The sequence below is a fragment of the Melozone crissalis genome, unplaced genomic scaffold, assembly GCF_028551555.1.
Source record: "Melozone crissalis strain CALT ecotype California unplaced genomic scaffold, PUWL_Pcris_2 ptg000004l_1, whole genome shotgun sequence".
NCBI classification, from domain to species: Eukaryota; Metazoa; Chordata; class Aves; order Passeriformes; family Passerellidae; genus Melozone; species Melozone crissalis.
Genome location: NW_026535782.1, coordinates 11901528 through 11925495, shown reverse-complemented (window position 1 = coordinate 11925495; position 23968 = coordinate 11901528). Strand labels below are relative to the sequence as shown.

General features: G+C 40.4%; 1 protein-coding gene across 1 annotated transcript in view; it reads right to left on the bottom strand.

Annotated features, from left to right (window-relative positions):
• Positions 1-15913: 15913 nt before the first annotated feature.
• The window catches only part of MOV10L1 (Mov10 like RISC complex RNA helicase 1), a 30827-nt gene continuing 22772 nt past the window's right edge, over positions 15914-23968 (bottom strand). Inside the window, exons 23-29 of the mRNA XM_054274492.1 lie at positions 23703-23867; positions 22099-22272; positions 21186-21335; positions 18804-18911; positions 17960-18097; positions 17108-17199; positions 15914-16588 (exon numbers count right to left, since the gene is read on the bottom strand). Of these exons, the coding sequence (XP_054130467.1) occupies positions 16579-16588; positions 17108-17199; positions 17960-18097; positions 18804-18911; positions 21186-21335; positions 22099-22272; positions 23703-23867 (837 nt within the window). The 3' untranslated portion in view covers positions 15914-16578. The remainder of the gene's footprint in view (positions 16589-17107; positions 17200-17959; positions 18098-18803; positions 18912-21185; positions 21336-22098; positions 22273-23702; positions 23868-23968) is intronic.

Below are 23968 nucleotides of genomic sequence, written 5' to 3'. Positions count from 1 at the left end.
CTGAACCTGTAACCATCACTCGTTTCATTTTTCCTGCATCTAATCCTCCATGGGCTCTGCCTCTGTTGGTTTTCTGTAAGGACATGCAGTATCTGCCTCACAGGCAGAAGGCAGGGAGGAGAGGTCCCATTTTCTCACCCCCTTGTGCAGGTACAGTGGTTACTTGTCATGTAGTACAGAGTCACCAGCTGTACCCTGGGCAGGGCAAGGTAGGAGGCAGAGCAGTGAGGATCCTGGTGTGGTGAACTTGGGAACAGTGTACAGCCTGGTTTGCTCCCACAGCTGAGGGAAAGTGGGGACAGTTTCTGGCTCAGGCTGCAAACCTCAATAATCCTAGCTATCTGTGATGAGAGATAGATGCATCAATTTCTCTTGCTCTAGCTGCATTTGGAGTAATTTGTATTTTATCAGCCTCTAATAAAGAGCTTTCCATTCCAACAAAAAAGAACCAAAATACCTTATGTACTTGTTACTGCTGCTGCCAGAGGGATGATGCTGAGCATGGCACTGACAGCCTGAGGCAGCACAGCTGCTGTGCAAAACTTTTGCTCAGACTTTCAACACTGTAATTGTCTCCCCATGATTTGTCTGCTGTTGACAATCTCGTCCTGCTCCTTGAGACTGCAAGCTGAAAGACCACTTTTCTAATTCTCACTATGTCATCTTCTTTTTGAATCCTCCTTCACCCATCCACTTACTTAATTCAAAACAATCAGCTCGCTTTTTGTTTTCAGAAACTGCCTGTGGTATTTCTCCTCTCTTCCCCTTCCTCAGCCCTTAGCATTCATCTGCTATCTAGATGCTGACTCTAGATGCTTGCTCATGTTTTTCCATGAAGAAATAATGCCAGCTCTAGTAACCATTTCTGAGGAACCTTGGTCTAAATATCTACAAACTTTACAAACTTAGGAGCAGCCATCTAGTCCCCTACATCTCCAAATGTGGCTGCAACTGGTCAGTTAAGGAAGTGTTAAAATGAGGTAGCCTGTGTTGATTCCTTTCCCTAACTGTTCCAGCTTCCAACAATGTTGAGGGAATTTCCTGAGCTTGTGATGGTTTGATAACCCCCAAAAGATCGCAGGGTATTTTTTCTGGTCTCCTGTTGGGATTGTGTAAATTTCTGGTATCCACAGCCTCTTTATTAAGGAATTCCAAAGGCTTACAACCTGTTGTATCCAACCTACCTTGTTCTGTTTGCTCCAAAGGTAATCTAATCATCAAATTAGGCAGGCCCCTATGGGAGCATATCTGAAACCCTGCCCATGTTTTCCGTGACGCATATACTTCTGTAGACATCTACTACATCTTCCCCTTAAATTATATCTAGTTCCACATTTAATATCCAGGGCATAGAAGACTAACCATAAATCAGACACTCTGCTTTTAACATAAATGTGACATCCACGAGTGATTAAAATTTCTCCTATGAAGCTTACTTCATTATAATGCCATTATTTGATTTAATCATATTGATTTTGTAATCCTGCTTTGCAAGATGATGTCTGTACAGCAAGCCAAAGAGAGAGGCAAGATGGAATGGTATGTCAGACCAGAACATGGGTAAAAAGAAACCTGTAGCAAGGCAGAGTGTGGGACATGGAAAATTACTGTCACAATTTACAGATAAACACCACAGTCAAGTTTCTCAGTAATAACATCCTGGCATGTATGCTGCTGGGTGATCTAGACAATAATCAGCCTGTGATAATATTCCTGTGCTGATAAATATTTCACAAGTTGCTGGTAGGGTCAGAAATTGATTTACAGATCAAAGTGGAAAGTCATGTGAAGGAATTCTAATTAGTTCTAACAAAAGATCAAAAAAGAAGTATTATTTTTTTAGTTTGAATAAATCACTTGTTATCACATAGAAAATACTGATTATTGAAGGTAAAGTGTGGGTCTTTTCTAAGTCTTGTTTTCTCCAGTTCTGAAGGCTCAGAAATTCAAAAGCAAATGAGAAAAACTGAGATTGATTTCAAATTCTGATAGGGACACTTGTAGCACCCAGAATTTACCTTCTAAGCAGAGGGATACTCCCTTTAGATGTGGCATGAGATTTCTCTATCCAAACACGAAGGTGCCTGAGTGAGATGTTGCAGAGCACTATTCCTGAACCATGTAGGAGGAGAACCAGCTAAATGTAACAGTGCAGTTCATGTGACCAAACGTAGATGTTCTCTTCCAAATGAGATGAATCATTTACACATTGTAGGTGTCCAGAGTTTACACATGAATCCCACTGACTGTCTCTTATATTGCAGCTTGTCTTAGCTTAGCCATTTCCCCAAGGGTGACTGTGTGCTGTCCTTGTCCTTAGAATTGCTGCCTTTTAATCTGAAGGCTTTAAAATTGGTCATGCTGCCATGAATCTTTCATGCAGTTCCTCACACCGAATTTATGGAAAGGATGCAGTTTCCCTGTTAACACTGTCAAGGAGCAGGACTAGGAAGCACTTGTGGGGCTTTTCTTACCTTCAGCCAGGGCTGTGGCTCAAATCCACGTGGTCTTTACCCCACCAGCCACCCTGGGAATCACATCTCTCCTCCTGGGGGTGGTGTGGCCCTGCACAGCCCAGCTACTCCCGTGCTGGCAGGGATGCTCTCCCCAGGGCAGGTCTGCAGTCAGTGCTGCCATGGCTGTGCAGGTGCTGTCTGTCTGTCTGTGTGAGCAGCAGGCACAGCTTTGGTGAGTGCAGCCTCTGCAGAATGCTCCCAGTGAGACAGGACTGTGTAGGGTTGGAAATGGCAGCTGGCAGATGGCAGGGAGCTGTGACTGGGTCTTAGCTCAGAGGTGATGGTTTTGGTGGTAAAGTGAAGTGAGATGCCAGGTGATAGTGAAAAGGAGCAACTGGCAATGCAGCCTGGCATTTTGGCAGTAGCAGGAGGTTCTGTGTTCCCTGGGAAGAAAAAGTGACTCTTAAGAAGAAGATGTGATATGGTTGCTGACATCAATGAAGTATTTTTTGCTGCAATGCACATCTCCTTGCTAGTGGGTCTCTTCTGGGGTTGTTTAGAGCAGAATAGACCATTTCAGATTCAGTGAACATCTAGTCTAACTACCTGACCAAAAGTTCTGCTGATCAAAAGTTAAAGCAGATTGTTAATTAACACCCCTAAAACTGACAGGCTGGGGGCATCCATCACCTCTCTGGGAAGCCTGTGCCAGTGTTTTCTCACCCTCTCAGTAAAGAAATGCTTCCCAATGTCCAGTCAAAACCTCCCCTGGGGCAGCTCTGAACCATTCCCATGGGACTTTATCACTGGATACCATGGAGAAGGGATCAGAGTCTCCTCCTCCACCTACCCTCCTCAGTAGCAATGAGGTCACCTTTCAGCCTTTTCTCCAAAGCAGACAGGCCTGAAGTACTCAACTGCTCCTCAAAGGACATTCCTTACATGCTTACTCTGAGCCAGAGACTCAAACATTGGGCTTCAAAACCAGCTAATGCCACCATGGGAACCTGGAGGGTACCTGAAGCTGCTCAAGGGCAAAGAGATTGTATAAGCACAAAATGGGTTATTCTGTTGCTCTGGTATGCAAGCTGTCTCTGCATAAATCTAGAAACTGCTTGGCTTAAATAGCTAGTAGGGAAGTCAAGGCTGAAGTAAGATAACATATTTCTGTTCAAAAAGCATATGGTATAGAGGAAATGTAACCAGCTTGAATGAGGGCCTAAAGGGAGTTTTGGGACTATCTAGATAGCATAGCAGTGTAAGCAATACCATATTGGATCAAAGGTGCCTGGATAACAGTGTTAGAAACACCAAATTTAGGTGTGGATATAGCAGAACTGGGACCACTAAGGAAAAAATAATCAGAAGCATGTCATTAAATAGGTCCTATTTGTCTGGGAGGACCCTAGGCAGAGAAAAAAAGGTGCAGGGTTGGTGACAAATTAGGTTCAGGAAAATAACCACTAGGAATTAATTAAAGAGGAAAAAATGCCCAGGAAATAATAATAATAAAAAAAAAAAAAACAAACAGGCACTAGGAATATTCCTGTGGAGAACAAAGAGGGATGAGATATTCTGGTTCTAGAAGTGTGAACACCTCCAGTGGTAAAGCTATTCTGTGACCCAGCTCCCCCAGGATGGCAGACAACACCCCTGAGACAACAACCTCCTGCACTCTCATCAGGTCTGTGTCCAAAAGACTTGTGTGCAAGGGTGGGGTGAGGAGGGAAAGGCTTGTGCCCAAAAGTAAGTAAGTGGAAAAGGGAAGGGAATTGTGGCATGATGGAGCTTGCAGAGCAGTTGTGAATTAGCTGTACTAGTAACAGGCCACAGAATTGTAACTCAGAATTGCTGTCTTGTAGTGATACAGTTGTGAGTCCTGCTCATATCAGACATTTCTTCATTAGCCAGTTAAGGTGCTCTCAGTCTCTTACAGGTGTGCACACTAATCAATAGACATTTTTAGTATTAGTTACATTATCAGGTCTCCAGTCTAAAGGAGCAGAGTCAGACACATAAGACACCACAATCATTATTTTAAAAGCTATTTTATATGCAAAAATCTAAAACCATTTCATTTTCCCCAGACTTTCTGATTATCCCCAACAATGAAGAAGATTAAATGGGCAGTACTTTCTGTCCTGTCATGTGGGGCTTTTTGAGCATTGGCTTAATGCTTTTTTCCCAGCGTCATTATAACTTTGATCATTGAACCAAGACAGTTTGCAGTGGTGCAAGCCCAAAGTTTTGAGTGGGCTCAATACTGCAGCTGAAGACACAGGGCTGAAACACTTCAGTAGCAGAGACTGCAGCTGCATACAGACTGCTCATGGCCAGAAATGTGCACAGTGTTAGAAAGGCTGGCATGGTAGTGCATGGGACCTGGAGATGGAATCACCAATGGGAGACTGAAGAGACATTCAGGCAGAGCCCACTGAAAGTACAGAAATTAAAAAATACCAAGGAAAAAAAACCCCAAGAAAACAGCATCTTAAAAATTTATTTGAATTTAATTTTGGCAATTTGTATTACATCAAAGGAGACTAAAGACACAATATATTGTGTATTTTTGCTGGTTTTAGCTCAGATAGAGTGAATTATCTTCACAGTAGCTAGTATGGTTCTCTGATTTGGATCTGTGCTGAAAACACTGGGAAATTTCAGCTCTTGCTGAGCAGTGCTTACACAGACAAGGCCTTATCCCCTTCTCACACTGCCCCACCAGTGAGGAGGCTGGGGGTGCACAAGGAGTTGGGAGGGGACACAGCTGGGGCAGCTGACCCAAACTGACCCAAAGGAGCTGACCACGAGGCATGATGCTCAGTGTCTAGAGCTGGGGGAAGGAGCAGGAAGGGGAGGTCACTCAGAGTGATGGAGTGTTTGTCTTCCCAAGGCACTGCTATATGTGATGAGGGCCTGCCCTCCTGGGGATGCCTGAACACCTGCCTGCCCACGGGAAGTGGTGAATTACTTCCTTGCTTTGCTTTCCTTGTGTGCATGGCTTTTGCTTTACCTTTTAAACTGTCTTTATCTCAACCCGTGAGTTTTCTCACTGTGACTGTTCCAACTGTCCCCCTCATCCCACTGGGGGAGTGAGTGAGTGGCTGTGGGGGGATTAGCTGCCACCTGGGGTTAAACCATGACAATATTGAATTAAGGGTGGTCTTTATACTTGTATCTTTCTGCTGACAGAAAAGAGCTTGTTTCTTGTTTTAGTCTGTTGCTTCAAAATTTTAAATTCTGACCAAAGAAAGCAAAGCACACACTGAACGCTTTGCTCTCAATACAGACTGCAATCAGCAACATTCTTTGAAATTCCACTCTGAAGCTTGCAAAGGGAAGGCTTCATTCTGCCAGACGGTGGTATTAAGTATCACATGGAAGGCAGTCATAATTCCAGTTCACTGTAGCAAGGAGTGTTTAAAGTTGAACTAAACTTGTAATGCAAATGAAGAAGGAAGCACAGATGAGATGATGATGGTTCTTTTTGTTAAGCCTTAAGTGAAGGGATAAGAGCCCTCATATCTGCTCTAAGTCCTGCTTGTTTGAGCATCACAAGCTAAAATACAGGAATGTAATTTGGAGCCAAGGAACTCATAAACTGCTGGGAGTCCTCATCTTGCTGTACTACACATAGGTCCCCTATAGCTTGTCCCCTCTCCCTGGTCCCATTAACCTTGCACTGTGCTGCACTCTGGTTCTGCTTCAGCAAGGCAGACAGAGAACATTGCTGTAGCCTATTTCATAGCATGATAAGGCATTTTATCGAGAACTACATATTCAAATTCTTCAGGCTGAAGAAAGCTCAGATTTTTCACTTCCAAGGATAAGTGAAAAATCCCTAGGATATCACACTGTCTCCTCTGCTACTGGATTTCAGAATTTTCAATGAAAAATAAAGGAAAATGCTAATGCAATTTTATAGTTGCTCAGAGCGTTCTGTTATGATCAATTATTACCCTGTTATTTCTGTTCTTTGACATTCAAATAAATGGTATATTAAGAGGAAGGAAGGTTTTAACTCTACATCTTGACATACAGAAGTATTACTGGAAGGATTTCTTCTCTTGCATGTTTATTAAGGAATTCTAGCGTGGTGGCTTCTGGAGGGAGCTCTCAGATCTGCACGAAGAGCTGTGCTGCCAGAAGGCTGAGCATCCTGCTGCTACCCTGTGTGGGCTTAGGAGGAGAGCTGTGGAACATTCTGCCGCAGAGGCAGAGAGAGAGGCTGTGTTCCAGGAAGGAGAGACAAGCAGGACTAACAGAAGAGAACTTAACACAGGTTTGTGGAGTCAGGAGAGTTTTCTTGTGGGTCTGTGATCCTGTTATGAGGATCTCATAGACAGGGTGATGAGTACACAGTCCCCTCTCCCTGCAGTGGGGATCTGAAGTCTCTGCCTCATTCTGGAGAGAGGCAGATGCTTTTCACTGCAAACATTCCTGTGCAGATGCTTAACAGGGAGGTAATCTGGCCTTTACATTTTTGCTACTGCAGTATGAAGGCAACTCTAGGGAGGACAGCTCAAGCAAATGAAGGGGAGAAACAAGTCTCATCCAGGTAGCCTCTAACTATCCCTGCATCACATAGTAAAGATGTAAAATGGAAAGGAAATGAGAAGGGATGAGAAAGTAAGTGAAGCTCCTCCATTTTTCATCCCTTTTTGTTCATTATTTTAACCCTCTTTGCATAAACTGATAAAATGCATATGAGTCATTACTTGTTTTTAACACTTAGCATTGTCCATTTAATTGTAAGGAATTAAGAAGGAGTGGCTGTGCCAACACATTATTATTAATGTACTTGAAAACAGTGAATAATCTACACAGCTCAATTATAGGGATCCCCATGTCCCAAAGAAGGCAATTGTAAAGATTTACACTTTAATTGATATCTTACTCTGTAAAGAAAAATAAAAGCCCTCAGCTACCTAAGTCCTTACAATTAATTAAGCACAAAATACTCCATAAAGATTAACAGTGCCCTCATCCCAGGAGTGCTCAAATAAAAAAATGCCAAAAGGCAGAAGAACATTAAAAAATCTGTAAGTTATCTGTAAACACGTCTAGTTTTGCAGTTACAGACTGTGACAAAGCCAAGTCATAGCTGTACGTACAATCTTAACATCCAGGTGATTTTCAAGCCAGTACCATTTTGCTTTTGTGTTCCACATGCACAGGCCAGCCCCACTCTGCATCTTCTGAGTATACTGGATTGCAAAGTAAAATAGCTGAGAGCTGTTTCAGTACTTGAATGGACTTTGTCAGTGATGTTCCATGGCCCTGAAAGGCTGGAGTACCTCCCTTGCAGCCACACCATCCTCCAGACTCTGTGGAGCCTTTACTGGCCATCCCATGTCAGCAAGGCAGCACCATCCCACCTACCAGGCTGTGTTTTGTTCCACTGTTCCCCAAGTGTTGATGGATGAGAATGCAGCATTTGCCTTGTTTGCCAGATTTATTGTATGCTCTGTGTTCAGTCTCCATACTCAGTGAATTCACATCATGATGAACTGTCCCTCTGATCCACTGTCCCAAGCCACAGCTGCCAGCAAACACAAGCAGTGTGCAGGCCCTGCAAAGCCACATGCCTTGGCAGCCCAACAAACTTCTGCCCTCGAGCCTGCTACAAAAAACCAGTCTCACAATGCACCACAGGGATGTGTGCCCCTGGGAGCAGTGTGCCCCCTGCTTTCCCATGGAGGAGGGTGGATTTGCTCCTTGCAACTCCCACAACACTGTCACAGGCACAGCAGGACCATGAGAGCTGCAGCCTGGAGCCTGTCAGGCATGACAGCAGGCATGGTGCCAAGGTAATGTACTTGTCTCAAGCTTGGCACGCACATGTGCAGATGTGTGGGTACTTGCCAACATCTACCTACCTCGTACGGTCAATTATTTCTTGTATATTGAATTGTGGGGTCAGGCAGCCTTTGTCACATCTTTTTGCAGATGCTGCCTGCACATGAATTCAGCCATTGGTCTACCCACAAGACATGTTCCATGATATTGGAAGGACTTAGTGTCCAGGAACTTCAGCTGGTGACATTCCTCATTTCATATCCCAGAAAAGGTAATGCAGAACCAAAATACAATCTTCAGTGGCTTCTGCTGCCTAATGTTTGCAAATGGGCACGTACAAATGGAGATTTCCTGGCATTAATTTCCAGATGTTGGCCTATTTTCTCACAGATGCCAAAATACAAATGTCCAACAAGATTGGACAAAAACTCCCAATAAAACCAGTGCTTTGACAAGTTTACAATACAGCAGTTTTGAGTAATAATACAGCAACAACAAGAAAGAGTTAAAATATTTGGTTTTACAATTCAACAACTCATAATCTTTTCCCCCTTGACTATTGCTTACACAAGAATATTTTGGCTTAGTTTCAGCTCAGAGATTAAGAAGTGACTGAAGTAAAGAACTGAGAAAGGAAAAATTCTTGCAGCATTTCTCAAAAAAATTAGAACTCAAATATATGAGAGAAAGAGTAAATTCTTAAAAGCAATAAGCAATATCAGAACTACTAAAAATCCAACTGTACATGGCCCTGAGCAACCAGACCCTGTTGGGACAGGCTCAGAACATGGGGGATGGACTAGGTGATCTCCAGAGGTCTCTTCCACACTAAACCTCTTCTATGCCTTTATGCTACACAGGTAGCATTTCATGTCTGTCTTACACCTGGAAAGATGCCCAAACCCAGAAAGAAAATATACTTTGGGGATGTAGTGTTTGTTAAGTGCCGTACAGTAGCTACAAATCATGTCACTCCATTCCTGGCTGCAAACATTGAGCTTTGTAAGGGACGTTCCTCCTAAGAGCTATTAGGGTGAGATTATATGCAACACATGTAATGAAGACCTGGACTCCCATCTATCAACCATAACAGGTTTTTCTTGTAATCCTATGAGTGAAGCCTTGGGCAAAACTTTTTAAATTCATGCAGTGTTTTGTTATATTTGGCAAACCTGCAGGTGCTGTTGGCTACCTCCTTGCTTCTATAACCCAGCACACTTTCTTAACTTTATTGCTCTACACAGCCAGCCACACTTACAGAAGTGGAAATACTCTCATTAGTAAAGCTACAGCACTGCACAAGTGTGTGTAAATGGTCTGCACTTGTGCATGGCTTAGCAAGTGGGCTCTTGCTGGATGCTCTGTAACCTAGGTGTAGTAATGTGGAGATCTCCAGGAGTATCCTGGGTGAACTACTTACCTCTGACTAGTAAATATCAGTGGTTGCATCATTTCTCACTATTCTGAATTTATATTATGAAATACTAATTTGGACACAAGCCCCAATTGCTACAGCATGCCTAAGGCTAGAAGCTGAAGTTATGGATCAAATCCATTTTGTCTGTCCAGACAGAGACAAGAGGTAAAGTTCCTTATACAAATTTGCAACAGATGAAACTCTGAGAGCGGACAGGGTAGACAGTGAGCAGGGATGGTAAAGTTGTCAGTCATGATGCAGAAAATAAAGTTACACTAAATTAGTAAATTAGCATTTTCTTTGGAAAGTAGCAAGAAGATCAAATCAATAGGGAGATACTTTATATCCCATCATTTTCTACTAGAGCTTATGCAAAAATAGTCACATGAAATCCCCCCAAAATAAAGGAAACAGTCTGCAAACTGTTTATTAAGGAGTTAATTAAAAAGTAATCTGAACTATTTTCAACTTAACTGCTTGAACCCTGAAGTTCTATTAAAAATGGAACACACCCCTCTCCCTCATTTTACCTGGGGAACTCTGGGCCATGTGGTCTGGCCTGAAGAGAACCTGCAGAGATCAGACTGTGTAAGTGTCACAGCTAATGCCAACCAAGCAGGCAATGGCAGACACCCCCTGGGATGAAGGCTGGGGAATGCAGTGCCTTCTTCCTAACCCTGCTAGTGTCAGGTCATGTCATGTTTTCTGCTGGCAAGAACTGAAAGCATTCCAGCTCTTCACCATGCTGGACAGCTTCTTGTAACTGATGCGTTTTGGTAGAAACCAGAGAGAAGAGCAGGATTCATACCAGGAACCCAGAAAGCCATATCTGAAGCCAACTGTATCCAATACACTTGGACAAAATGACAAATTTGGTTGATATACTCAGAAATAATTATTTGATGTACTAGATTCTTTTGAAGGATTTTCTAAGATATTAAATATGTATTTGTTAGTTTTTTGATACAGAAAATTACAGCATATGAATAACTTTCATGCTTGTTCACAAGCTGCTAGAAATATGACAATAACAGGAAAGATATTTGATGAAGAAAGGTTAGACACATATGTTATTAAATAAATTATATTATTAAATAAAGCTTCTGCTGGAGCAGAATTAAATTTGGATATAATGACATTTTCACATAAGAAAAATTAAAGTAAAAAGTAACAGTCAAGTCAAGCAGCACAGGTAATATCTGCAGAAAATATAACACTGCCCCTGGGCATTCAGCTGTTTGTGAGCTGTAGCTGTTCATCATGATTCTAAAGCCACAAAGGAAAATTAGTCTTTATGATATTAGATCCCAGTGTATTTTCTTATGTGAATGTAAGACAAATACACAATTTTGATTAGTAAAAGAAATAAAACCAGAAAATAGTGTTAAAGGAATGTCAACTAGTAAAACCTGCAAAAGCCTATTTTCTGAAGAAAGAAACAAGGTGCTGTATAAAACTTACTCTGTATCACACAGTGGAAAGCAGAAGTGACTACCAAAATCTGAAATACACAGCATGGAACTGCTGGCAGCAGGAGCTGGATCAGGCTCCATGGTTTCTTAAACACAACACTTCTGTGGCTCTGCAGAGGCTGTGCAGTAATTCCCTGCTCTGCCAGGGACAGGAAGGTATGTGCCTCCCCAGGCACTGCTGATGCACAAGACGTCAGTGAGGTGGAATAATTGCTGAGGTACCTGTCTCATTCTATCTGTGCTAATGGAACCACTGAGGTGTTAATGGATCAAGACACTGCTTACATGTACCACAAAATAGGCAGCAGCTGCTCAAAAATTCACACTGAAACTGTAATATCATGGTAAAAGGGGAGAAAGAGATTCAATGTGTACCTGACTGAAAGTCATCACTGAAAGGTTTTCAGCCCCATGCATGCAAATATACACTGATGTAGAGACAGTGCACTTTGTGAACATGAAAAAAAAAAAAATCATATTACCTCCTGGGCTTTTAATGGGATTTTTAGCTTTGCAGTCAGTGGAGAGTGGAGAATGTCCTTACACAGAGCCTGTATCTGCACTGCATAAAGCAGCTGCATTTCAAAGTAACAAAAATACTCAATAAGAAAGAAGTTAATTTTCTAGGGGCAAACAGTACACAGATATTTTTTAGAAGCTAATGTTTGGGATAACCTTTAAAGAGAATCTGGGATGGTTTCATTCCTCATGTTCTTAAACATTTTTGCATTTCCCAGTCTTTAACATGAGGTGAGTAAATTCACATCTGCACAGGCCTGGCTGTATGGAAATGGTGAGTTGATTCACACTTTTAACGTACATTAGTTGTCCATGTTTACATAAGGGCACTCAGGGTACTGCATTAACCTCCTCCTCACATGTTGTGGGACTTTCTGCATACATACCTACCTATTACACAAAAAGGAGGCAAGGAAAAAAAAAAAGTTGAAACTCTTAAACAGATCTACAGCCTCAAAAACTCTGTAAAGTCCACAAGGTGGACAAAAACAAAAATTTAAATTACATTCCTCTTTGGGCATGGAGTACTCAGCCCTGTCTAGGAAAACATCTGAATTTCAATGGCATTGCTGAGAAGAGTGAATTTACTTCTTTGTATCTAAGCCCTATCTTCAGACTGCATGAGGTAAGTTCCTGAAGAGTGGATTTATCATTCAGCAGAAGGCTTGCTGATACAAATTTTATCTGTATTTATTCAATACAGGTTTCTGCAACCTCAGGCTTATGAATTGCAAGGTCTGATGTGCTATGGGTTTCCAGCCACAAGCACAATGCAAAAACTCCCGGTATTAAAAAAAAAAAAAAAAAAAAAAAAAAAAGAAAAGAAATGGCAAATTCATTTTACAGTAAGAGCACAAAGAATTACTAAAATAGATATTTTTGGAACAGGTTGCTCCTGGATTGCAAACGTAATTTTATTTTGTAGGAAATAATGAGGAGTTTGATGCACTGGGGACAAACAGAAGTAAAGAGAGAGAATGCAATTTTAAAGCACTTTAGCACTTTACCACATTCAAGAGATATTTTAAAAATGTACCTACAGTGCTATGAGGTAAAAGTTGAATTTTCCACATGGTTCACTGGAAAATTTACTGTTAAAACTCTCTGAAACATCATTTATAGAAGGAACATGTTTGGAACATTAACATGCAGTTCTAACCACTGTCACCAGGCTTGCACTACTGTTTCTTCAGCTGTGGGAGGTGCAAGGCTGATGCTTATCAAGAGTTACTCCTTAGCAGCCTATGACTAAAGGCAGCACTCTGCTCTGGCCTGGATGTACAAAGAGTGACACAAACACTTGGGCATGGGAAACAGAGGGGAAACTATGCTGAACTGTTCCATTTCTCATGGTGAGGAAACAATGGTAACTTGTTTTAGGGTATCTCTACAATCAGGCAGCAGGACAACACAGATTGGCTTTTAAGTCCAGACCAAATCTTGTTAACTTCAATCCCAGGCAGATGTGCAGCTTAATCTGTGTAAAGATTACACAGTAATATAAAACATGGCATTAATCTGCTTGTAATGAATTTATTTTTATTTCTACTATTAATAAATTCAGTAAAAAATTAATTGAGCCTTTTTTTTTGTTACATGTTTCTTTCCATGTGTATCTGTTGTGAGTTCCTTTTTTTCTTTTAAAATCTGTTTTTGAAGTTTTCTCTTGCTAGACTCTTCTGTGGTGGTAGCAATGTCTCCATACACAAATGAGGTTCATGTACAGGACACTACCATAGAGGCCACACATGGTTGCAGGACACAATCATTTTTAAGACTTAAATTCTAGATATAATAAAGTAAAAAGGGATAATATTACTGTTACCATTTTCAGTTCAAACAGGACAGAATGTATCTGGAATGACCTATTCCCTGGCTAGCAGTACCTAGTGTAACACACTTAAAAACCCCCTTGATTGTATTATTCAGATGAAGAAATCTGACAGAAGACTGGTCAAAAAATTGTTTCTAAAAATGGGTGATGGCTTAAGTAAAATAAATGATCATCCTGAGAAAGTTAACTGCAGCTATTTTCTACTCTATTACCAGCAATTCCTTGGCTCTAAAGTTAAAAATCACCACATCTGATAAATGTCAAGTCTTCCAAGATGCAACTCCAGCACAACCTCAAGACTACAGAAATTTGGACAGAAGAAATTGCATCACCTGCCAGAAAAATGACAGTACAGCACATACTGAACTTGACTGGCTCTGACCATGCCAGCACCCGCCCTTTCTGCACAGGCTGTTGGACTGGTGGCAGAGATAGGGAACCTGTTAAAACAAGCATGCTATTTCAAGGATGGAAATACACATCTGGAGTGCTACAGGCACAGTTCTTTTCCACAGCAAGACCTGAACACTCTGCAGAGAGAGCTCTTCCCAAAACAGAATGCCGCAAGGTGAAAATGCCTTTTGGTCACTATTCTGTTCCACACAAAGGATGTCTTCATTTTAGGCAGTCTAAATAAATTGTTTATGTTGGATTTCTTCTTCTACCTCACTTAGGCCATCTGGGCAGTTTGCTCATTAATTTAAAGGAACCCAAAGGGGAGATTTTCACTACCCTTCTGCTCTCACTACCTCATCCTCTTCACTGCCCAGGGCACAGCTCTTAAAAACAGAACAGAAACCACCAAAGGCCCTTGACTTCCCAAAAGCTGTTTTCAGTAAAATGCCAAGAGCTGACAATATGCATATTTTCATGCTTCTGCCCTCCCTGCTCCCTGCTGCCAGGGCATTGTATGGGTTTGGCTCAGCTCTCTGTCCCAGCTGGCCTGGCCACCTGCTCTGTGCCGAGGGCAGGCATTCCAGTGCAGCAGGACCTGCACCTTGCTCCAGCTGGGCTCCTCTGCCAGGTCATGCTGCAGGCCCTGCCACCCTCCCTTGCCCCCGGGCCACTCTGCTGTCAAGGACCAATTAAAATAACAATTTTGCACCATTAGCACTTGTCCTTTGGAGCAGTTTTGTCTTTGTGTCAACAAGGTATGCTGTTGGTTAAAAAGTCTCACTCTGAGGCACAACACTGTGTCCCCTTTCCCCTTAGAGCAGCTTCACTGCTCTTTTGGCAGCTAAACACACACATATATTGTGACAGCCATCACTTTCCAAGCTGTCAGTGACTGGCATCATCTCTCTGGTACTCATTTATCAGATTAAACCCTTTTCTGATCCAGAGATGGGGCAAATGAGAGATGTTTTATAAAACTTTCATTCTATTTTTTTTAGTCTCATGTGAAGAGTGAGACAATACAGATTTCATTTCCCACAGTCATACAGGGACATGTTTTGTTGTTTGACAGACAGAGCCTCACAGAATTATTGGATAGCTTGAGTGGGAAGGGACCTTAAAGATCATCTAGTTCTATGCCCCCTTCTGTGGACAGGAACACCTTCCACTAGACCAGCTTGCTCAGAGCTCCATCCAGCCCGGCCTTGGACACTTCCAGGGATGGGGAAGTGCCATATTGTTAGGAATACATGGATCTCTTATGAAAACTCACACTTCCACTAAGCATCACTGCACTAAAAGGCACATTAATAGAGAGCTCTCTCTGTTCACAAAATAGCACCAAATACCCAACTTTTATTGAAGCAAAATCATCTTGGGGGCTCTAGCTTTACTGTGCTAATAAAGACATGCCCAAGCACACAGGGAATGTCTCATGGACCTCCCTTTGCATTATCACCTGTGTGGTTTTATGAAAGAACTGAGAAGCCACAAAGCACCACCCAGCTCCCTCAGCCACCAGCTACAAGAGCACCTTTAGCACCCATGTGCAGATTCAATACCACCACCTTTCCTTAAGAAGAGTGCAGGTAAATTACAGTAGCTGCACATTGTGCATTGCAAGGGAAAGAAGCACAGTTCATACCAGGAATGCAAGTGACATGAAAGGACTGTAAACAAGGCAAACAGAAGCTTCCCATCTTTTTCCCCTGCTTCCTTTGTTTCTCTGTAGCCTATACTCCTATCTAACACACTCCTGTTTGATACAGAAAGCCATCTTGCTGTACTGGCAATTTTTAAACACAGTGTCTAATTGTCGTGCTACTCCTGAAGTGCTGCCTGGCAAGACTTAACCACCAAGGAAAGGACAAGGAAGAGACAAAAATACTGTTTAATGGGAAAGCACAGTGCCAAATTAAGCCAAGAGCAGAAATACTGCTGATCTGTAGTTTTGTTTTAATTTTGCCAAAATAAACACAATACTTTATTCTATAGCACATTTACAGGAAGGCAAAACAGTTTTAATTTTCTTTTTTTCTTTAACCCACCCCTTAAGGCACTGCTCTGACATGCACCACAGCAGATGGCTAAACTGCAGTGGAAAGCAAGAACACCCTGTGTGATCTCAGCTGTATATACAAAGGCCTTAAAATCTGGAAGTAGGGTTTTGGCTTAAGGTACTCAGTATCAGTTGAGTGGAAATATTTAATGTATCATTCCAGTTCACATCAAACATATATTACTGTAATGCTCCCACAACAATGACACATATTTATGTTCTTGGGACAGTCCAGTTTTAGGTGGCACTACACAAGGCTGAGAAAACTGAGAAGCTGAAACAATTATGGAATATGGGAAAGCTGATGTAGGAGTCCTTCAATACTTTTCTCCTGAAGTCTGGAGGATTCAGGCATACTGTTCTTTGTAGAGGCACATTAATACACACTTTAAACGGAAAAGCTAATAAGGTGCCACTACTACTTTACACTATTAATTTCAATTTTTTCACTTCTTAAAAGAAAAAAAAAAATCTTGTTTGCAGAAACTTCTATCCATTTCAGAACATGTGCCTCTCCCTGAGAACAAAAAGTGCTTGATCTGCTCAGGACTAAATTTCTTATAAGTGCTTTTAGTTTCAAAACAGATGAATACCAAACTCTTGAATGCATCTTGAATACCAAAAAACTAGTCACACCTGCCAATTAAAGAGAGTAACATAAAAATCTTGCTTACTTTTCCCATAAACAACAGTTTTGATTAAAAAATATAGTATAATCTAGGATGATTATATATAATCATTGAACCCTATAATACCCATTGAACACTGTATTCATTACATGTTATCAGATGGAACATATTTAAAATTTCAAGCACTTTGTTTTTAACTACAGAGAAATCCCCTTAAATACTTCTGCTGTACCCTCCACCTTAATGATGATCAAATAAGCCATTATCATTTGGGGATACATAAAATACCAAAGTCAACAACAGCTTGTATTTAATAATTAATGCTCAGACTTTTTTATGGGATGGGAGAAAACAGGGTTACATTACACCATTATGTTTACATAATGTTTACTTAGGAATGCAAAATCCAATCCTACTATGGTAACCCAGGCTGTTGTACTGATCAATCTTCCAAATGACACCAGCTCTAAAAATACTGAAAACTGATCAATATCTGGCAAGGTTAAACTGAAGACCAGACACTTACTTGTGCAGGTGATCCAGCTCTGTGGGCAGGTCACAACCTATATAAACTTTGTTCATTAAACTGTATTCTAACAGTGCACAAAAACAGGGATCCTACAAGAGAAAATTAATATATAATTGTAATCATGGTGCTCTGTAAAGTGAATTTGCAAACAAATTAACATGGCACATGAATGTAAGAGATTTAATAGGATCTCTTCCAGAAACAGAACTCTACAAATGGTGCAAGTATGGTGCAATATGTGAGGAAGGTACCTACAGCTGCTCTCACTTACATAGTTACATGTTAGGTGTGGGGGAATTAAATTTTCATTCAGACCATTTCTGGAACACTGTTTCCCTTGTTGTTTGTCAGACATAAAATGAGATATTAAGACAAGCTGAACTTATTCCTGTGGAAGGACCATGCATGAGTCCAAAAGGAGTCCTCCTCCCTGGCACTTGTTGCATTAATTGGGAACAATCACTTCTGCCACCCTCCACTTAAAGTGATGCAACTACATTTTGTGAAGAACCTAACTGTGTGAGGTCATTCAGGACATGCTTAATGGACTTGCATGCTGCTGGAGAACTTGAGAGGAGGTCAGAGCCTCCAGGCTGGAGACAAAAAGGAGCTAGGAGTCTGTATGCACAGAGCAGGGTTTCCCTTGTACTTGGAAATCTACTGTGTGTGTGCCTGAACTGTCTGTTCGTACTGAACACACGGAGATCAGATATTCCCAAATGCAGACTGAGGACAATGTACAAGTTCCTAACATGTTCTGATGCTTCCTCACATCAGATTAACCACAAAATCATACAACTTCTGTGGCAAATAACATATGCAATTCAAAGATATAAACTCAAAACTTACTTTCACAAGAATGTGAGGATTTCCCACGACAATCAGCAAAGCTTTTGCTCGAGTAATTGCTACGTTAAATCTCTTTGGGTTACAGAGAAAGCCCAGAGAGTGTTTTTCATCATCAATTACCATTTTCTGAGATCGCACCTAAAATTAAGGATAGTTTTAGAAATAAAATGATGAGAATACAACATACCACAGTGTAACTTTAACATAATTTTTCCTTACTGCAAAAATCCACTCAGCTGAATGACGATTCACAATGTGTCTTTCAGTATGCCTTCTTCAGTAGCCTCATCAGTGTGCTTTGTCTTAGCATAGGAAAAACAGCCAAAGCAAGTAGTGTGCTAAAACTATTACTCATTATTTTTTTACCCATTTTTCATCCATACTTGAACCTATCTTTGAAAAAAGAAAATTTTCATTACCTAAATAATGAGGTCTTATAAATAAGAGTGTAGTACATACCTAGAAATACTTTAAGGGAGTTCTAATAGTGGACTGAAAAGCTATGGTATGATGATGATCATCATACCACTTGTGAAACTAAGTACAATACCACTGCCCTCAGGAAGGAAAAAAAAAAAGTGAGAAAATCCTGGACTCTTCCTCCAAGCTGCAAGTATGAAGTACTACTACCATAATTTAAACAGAAAGCAACAGATTTTTAACAATCCATATTTTAAAGAGAAGAGTAACTAAACAAGCATGCACTTAATAAGCTCTGCTACCAAATACTGTGATAGACTGACAAAAATATAGCTTCTAAATTTTTAAAGGCCTATATCAAAAATGAAACACAGAGAATTAGACACATAAAAATTCTCAATAGTACCACAGTAAATTTACGCACTGTTGATAAGATGATAACCATGTACTCCTGCCCTTGAAACTCTTCTACTGTGCCAACCTTTATGTCTTCCAAATCAATACTTCTGAGAAGAAATCTAATTTTTTCCACCTATCAAGAAAAAAAAATGTGGTTGAGGGAATTTAGTGTTACATTTGAATGAACTGCTTTAAAACCAAAACCATACCACATACACCAAGCTTTGCAATCATTCACTAATAAGATTTTCAAATAAAATAGTAACTTTTCTTACAAGAAAGTATCACAGCTAATACACAACTTAGGTAAAGCAGTACTCTCTACCATAAACTGAATAGAAGGCAAGATTTTTAGTAGTCCAGATTTTAAAGATAACTCAGATCCTTAAACCCTCTTTTTCCAGTGTGCATCATATCCAAAATGATGCATACGACAGATCCAAGGACAAGCAGCTTCCATTAGCCCTTCAAGAAGATGACCACAAAGATTCCACCTTTGCTTGCCAGGAGCATCATGCAGAGTGACAGGCAGAAGTGAGGTATGATCTTAAGTACCCACCAAAAGAGAGAGAGAACAAGGAGTCTCAGGCACTGGGATCCTGGTACATATGGGATTACTGCACTGCCATCTGCTAAAAGTTGTTCAGAGATTATAACTGAAGTACTCCAAAAGATTTAAGAAGAAATCCTGCCTGACTAAGCTGAAGATTGCAGTCAAAGACTACTTTCTAATCAGTGTTCCTGCAATACAAAATGACTTTTTTAATGTGGACATTACTATCATATGCCTTGTATTATAGGCAGATGAAGGACAAAGGCGCATTAAATAATATGAAATCATTGTTTATGGAGCGTAAGAAATTCACATCAACGGTATGAATACTTATGAATATTTGAAAAAACAAATAACTGTAAACACAGGCAGGTGCATGCACCTGACCAGCTGGATCAATAAAAGCAAAGCTTTAATTTGCAAGTGAGATTTCTTCACAAGGGCTTGGTCTTTTTCATACACCGCAGTGTTTTCCCCAAGCCACATGTGCAAGGTTATGAATACTGAGATGTGAAAACCAAGAAGAATTATGTGCACTGGCCAAAATCTCCTCTGGAAGTGAAAGGGGATTAAGTTTATTTTTAAAATGAAAGTAAATATCACATACTTAACACAACTGAATATAAATACTTTTAAAAATAAAACACAGCACTTGAAGTTCACGCTTAACATTCTCGAGAGGTTTAAATAGCATTACAAACTTCAAGTCTGACTATAGGACAGCTAAGAAGTCACAATAATTGTTTCCTCTGGTCTCCTCAAGACCACAACAAGGTGTCATGCCATCTACTTCATAATAATTCCCTTTTGATTCAGTCTTCAGTGCAGAGAGTGACAGAATCAGACTGCTGTTCCAGCTGTTGGATAATGAATTCTTAACTTGCACTCATTACTTCCAACAACTGAAAAATCTGCTTTTGTTTCCAAATTGGTCTCCTTAATTGCTTGATTTTTAAAACTGAAAAACTGCTTGATTTTTAAAACTGAAAACGCAGTAGAATGCCACTGTTGCTGTCATTATTTTAGACTTCAATGGCATCATTGCAATGATTGATAATACACTGTGTATCAGGATACACCACACTGGAATTTTAAGATTCGCCCCCCTGCTTTAAGAAACACAGGAGGGCGAATCTATATGGGATGAGATATAAATATATATAAATACATGGGATGAAATACAGTGCGGGAACTCAGCACATCACTCCTGATGTCCAGAGTTACCGAGACAACCCTCGGGGGGCTCGGAAATCCTGGAATGTTGCCAGAAGTGCTTGGTGGTTGGATTTTGACCCTGCACGGGATGTGCCACCTGTATGAGGACAAGAGGATCACTTGGGGATAAGTGGTGAAGGAATTAATTATTCACAGGGTGAAAATACAAGTTTTGGGATTTTGGTACAGGGGGGTTTTTAGGAGACAAGATGGAGGAATTAGGGCGTGCCTTGTCCTTCTTCTCTTCTTCTTGTCATCCATCTTTGGTGGTGATGCTGGCACTTTAAGATTGGTTCACATTAAATGTGCACTTGTTAATAAGGGTAAAAGGTATTGGAAGGTAAAGGTAAATATCTTATATGTAGTTTTTAGTATAAAAATAGACGATCGCCCAGTGGGAGGTCAGTGTGTCCATGGCTGTCTTGCTGGTCAGACCTCTGTCAGGCTGGGAGACAACTTTGTAGATAAGAAATAATACACAATATTGAAGACCGAAAAATCTGAAGAGTGCACTCGTCCTTTGGAGCGCGGGTTGTCCCAAGGCCATTCTATGCCTAACCAGGCAGAGACAACAGGCTGAGAACAGAGAATACAGCAACTCTGAGGCTCTGAAGACATCAGGCCTGTTGAACACTGTACCTGTTTCCGGTATGGTGCAATCACTCCAATGTCTGTCACTGGCACTGCAGAGTATTCACTTCTGGCCAGCTGGCAACAGTACGTCATTACTTGGACTGCCTCAGCTGGATTGAACCACGAAGGACTGCGACCTTCACGGGTTTCACTGCCCTGTGTTGGGGGAAAGGAAATGAGATGATGGAGATCAGGTGCAGAAATGACTATGTACTTATCAACACATTATTCTTATACCTCCTGAATGCAAAAAAAGTGATGGAATATTATATATAATTTCTCTCCCTCTCTATACACCTTTTCGAGAGAACAAGTATTACCTGACATTTTATATATATTTTTATACATTTATAAATATAAGCAATATAACAAAAGTATTTTAAGTATGCAACAAAGGAGTTATATCTCAACTCAGAATAACATGTTAATAAGCTGACATCTTGCTTTTTTCAAGGTGGAAGAGTTCTAAACCAAGCCTCTCTAAGCAGCAAATATTACCACTTCTTACTAACTTCTTGGAAGATTCAAGAATTTTTTTTTCTCAAGGTACTACTTTTTCCCCTGCCAAGTTAAGCTCTAATGATCCTTTAGTTTTAGAGGCTTGTAACCATCTGAATGTAGGAAACTCTCATCAAAAGCAATCTAGAGCAGCTGATGGTAACATCAGTCTGGTCATCTGCTATGAATTTAAACTTCTATGACAATGTCTCCACAGTGCACTTCAAGAGGCAGCTGTTCAAGTTCCTACTAAATATGTGACTTAAGTATTTGTTTTTAAAACCGGATGGTCAGGAAGTCACATTACCTGTGAAAGGCATATTAAGCTTTTTTCGTATCCTTTCTAGAATTTATTCTAAAGAAATCAGCAAGCTGCTAGCAAGCCTATACATTTAGTTCACTGTATGAACATTTCACATACCCTTATTCCATGAAAAATTAATGGAAATCCCTTCCTGGGCAATTTCTCCCAATTCAAGAAAGAAGTCACTACTGAGGTATCTGCACAAACTTCTAGCTCCTTATGATAAAACAATTTAGATGGCAAGGCAAGCAATGCAGAATGTGACCTGTAGTTCTTTGTGAGTTTAGTGATCTGCAAAGACAAAATCCAAAATCTGTAACTGAAACAGGTAATTTATTCATCAGACTTCTCAGAACACAGCTACTACCTTACCATCCACTAGTATTTAGCATTTCTAAGGCTGCCAAAGAACTGTATTCAAGGCAAAAACTGCAGTTGTGGTTTTCTGTAAGTAAGAAGTACACCAAAGCAGTTTTTTGAAGGACCATCTCCCTCCCTTCCAAAGGGGAAACAAAGAGATTTGAATGTACATGACAGACAAATGGGACATTCTCCAGTTTCTTGAAACATTTGATGTATAGACACATTCTCCTTTTTTAAGAGTCAGATTATTTCCATGGGATTTCAATGGATACAATGTCTTTTTTTGAAGAAGTCTTGACAGGCAAACAGGGAGCATTGGAACAGCTGACAGAAGCTGGCCTTAAAACATCTAAAAGGTATTTGTCTTTAAATGAAAAAATAATCTTAAGAAAGCATTCCAGAAAGTAATGACCAGCTCAAAAAACCCCAGTCCTGTGAAAGGGATAACATAGGACATTCCAGTCAAAACCTATCCTTAAAGCTCCACCATTTCCTGATCTCTCACTATGCCAATTCTCCTCAAGCACCACGTAAGGAACACAACAACCAGAGTTTGCCCTAACAGCTTTTAGGAGGAATTGTGAGAGGTTTTTCAGCAGGCCAAACCTGACCTAAAGCCTAGGTCCAAACACCCTCACTTTCACCCTTAAATCAGATTTCCTCCCTTCTCTACATCCATGGTCATTTAGTCATCTTTTGCTCTCAGTTTAGTCCTTTGAAGTATGTTATCATGAGAATAGGAAGGCACCTTAGGAAGCTTAACATCAGCCCTATATTTGGGATTCAGACAGTAATTAAAGCAGCTCAAACATCTGGAATTGTTTAAATGCTATGCTACCTCTGCCACTTAACATAGATTTTAGGTACTTGCCCATACAGAAATCTGGGGAAGCTAACCTTCAAATGAAGACATGATACAGAAATAAGAACAATTTCTCTTCTTTCCTTTGTGAAACATGATGTTTGCAAAATTAATCTTCAAAGAAGATACTCAGTTTGTCTTTTTATGTTAAAAGCAGAAATTGTACTTTTTCATCTGTGGAAAATGAAGTAATGGTAAACCTGGACTATGAATGTGAAAGAGAATTTTAAGCTATTATTTACAACTGTTATTTGTGCACCATATTTGACTTATGATACTTAAGAATAGAGGATCTCTGCAAAGAAAAGTTTTACATGATGGGAGAGTCAGCATCTTTACTATTCAGACTACATATGCAAACTAATCAAACTTTTCTACAGAATTCATGCTCAAGCTAGACTTATCATTAAGCATCAGGGAGCAAAATGGTGGCACGAAACCACAAGTTCTCCTTTTTTGATTGAGTTGAAAAAGACTGATGGAAGGCTTAACTCACCAACAAAGGATTGTATGCTCCACAGGCCCCAAAAGCATCCTCATCTCTGAGATACAGCTCTCTTGATGACAGTCTTTCTAGCAAGGACATACTTAATCCAAAAGACTGTGCAAGTTTAGATTTTATTACTGGCCCTAACTGCTTCGGATCTCCAACGAGAATTATCTGTATATGAAATTTAAAAACATCCATTTTAGATTAAAATAATTGTTACTGAAACTTCATTTTAAAATGACATACATGTTTCAGAATTCAAAGATCAATTC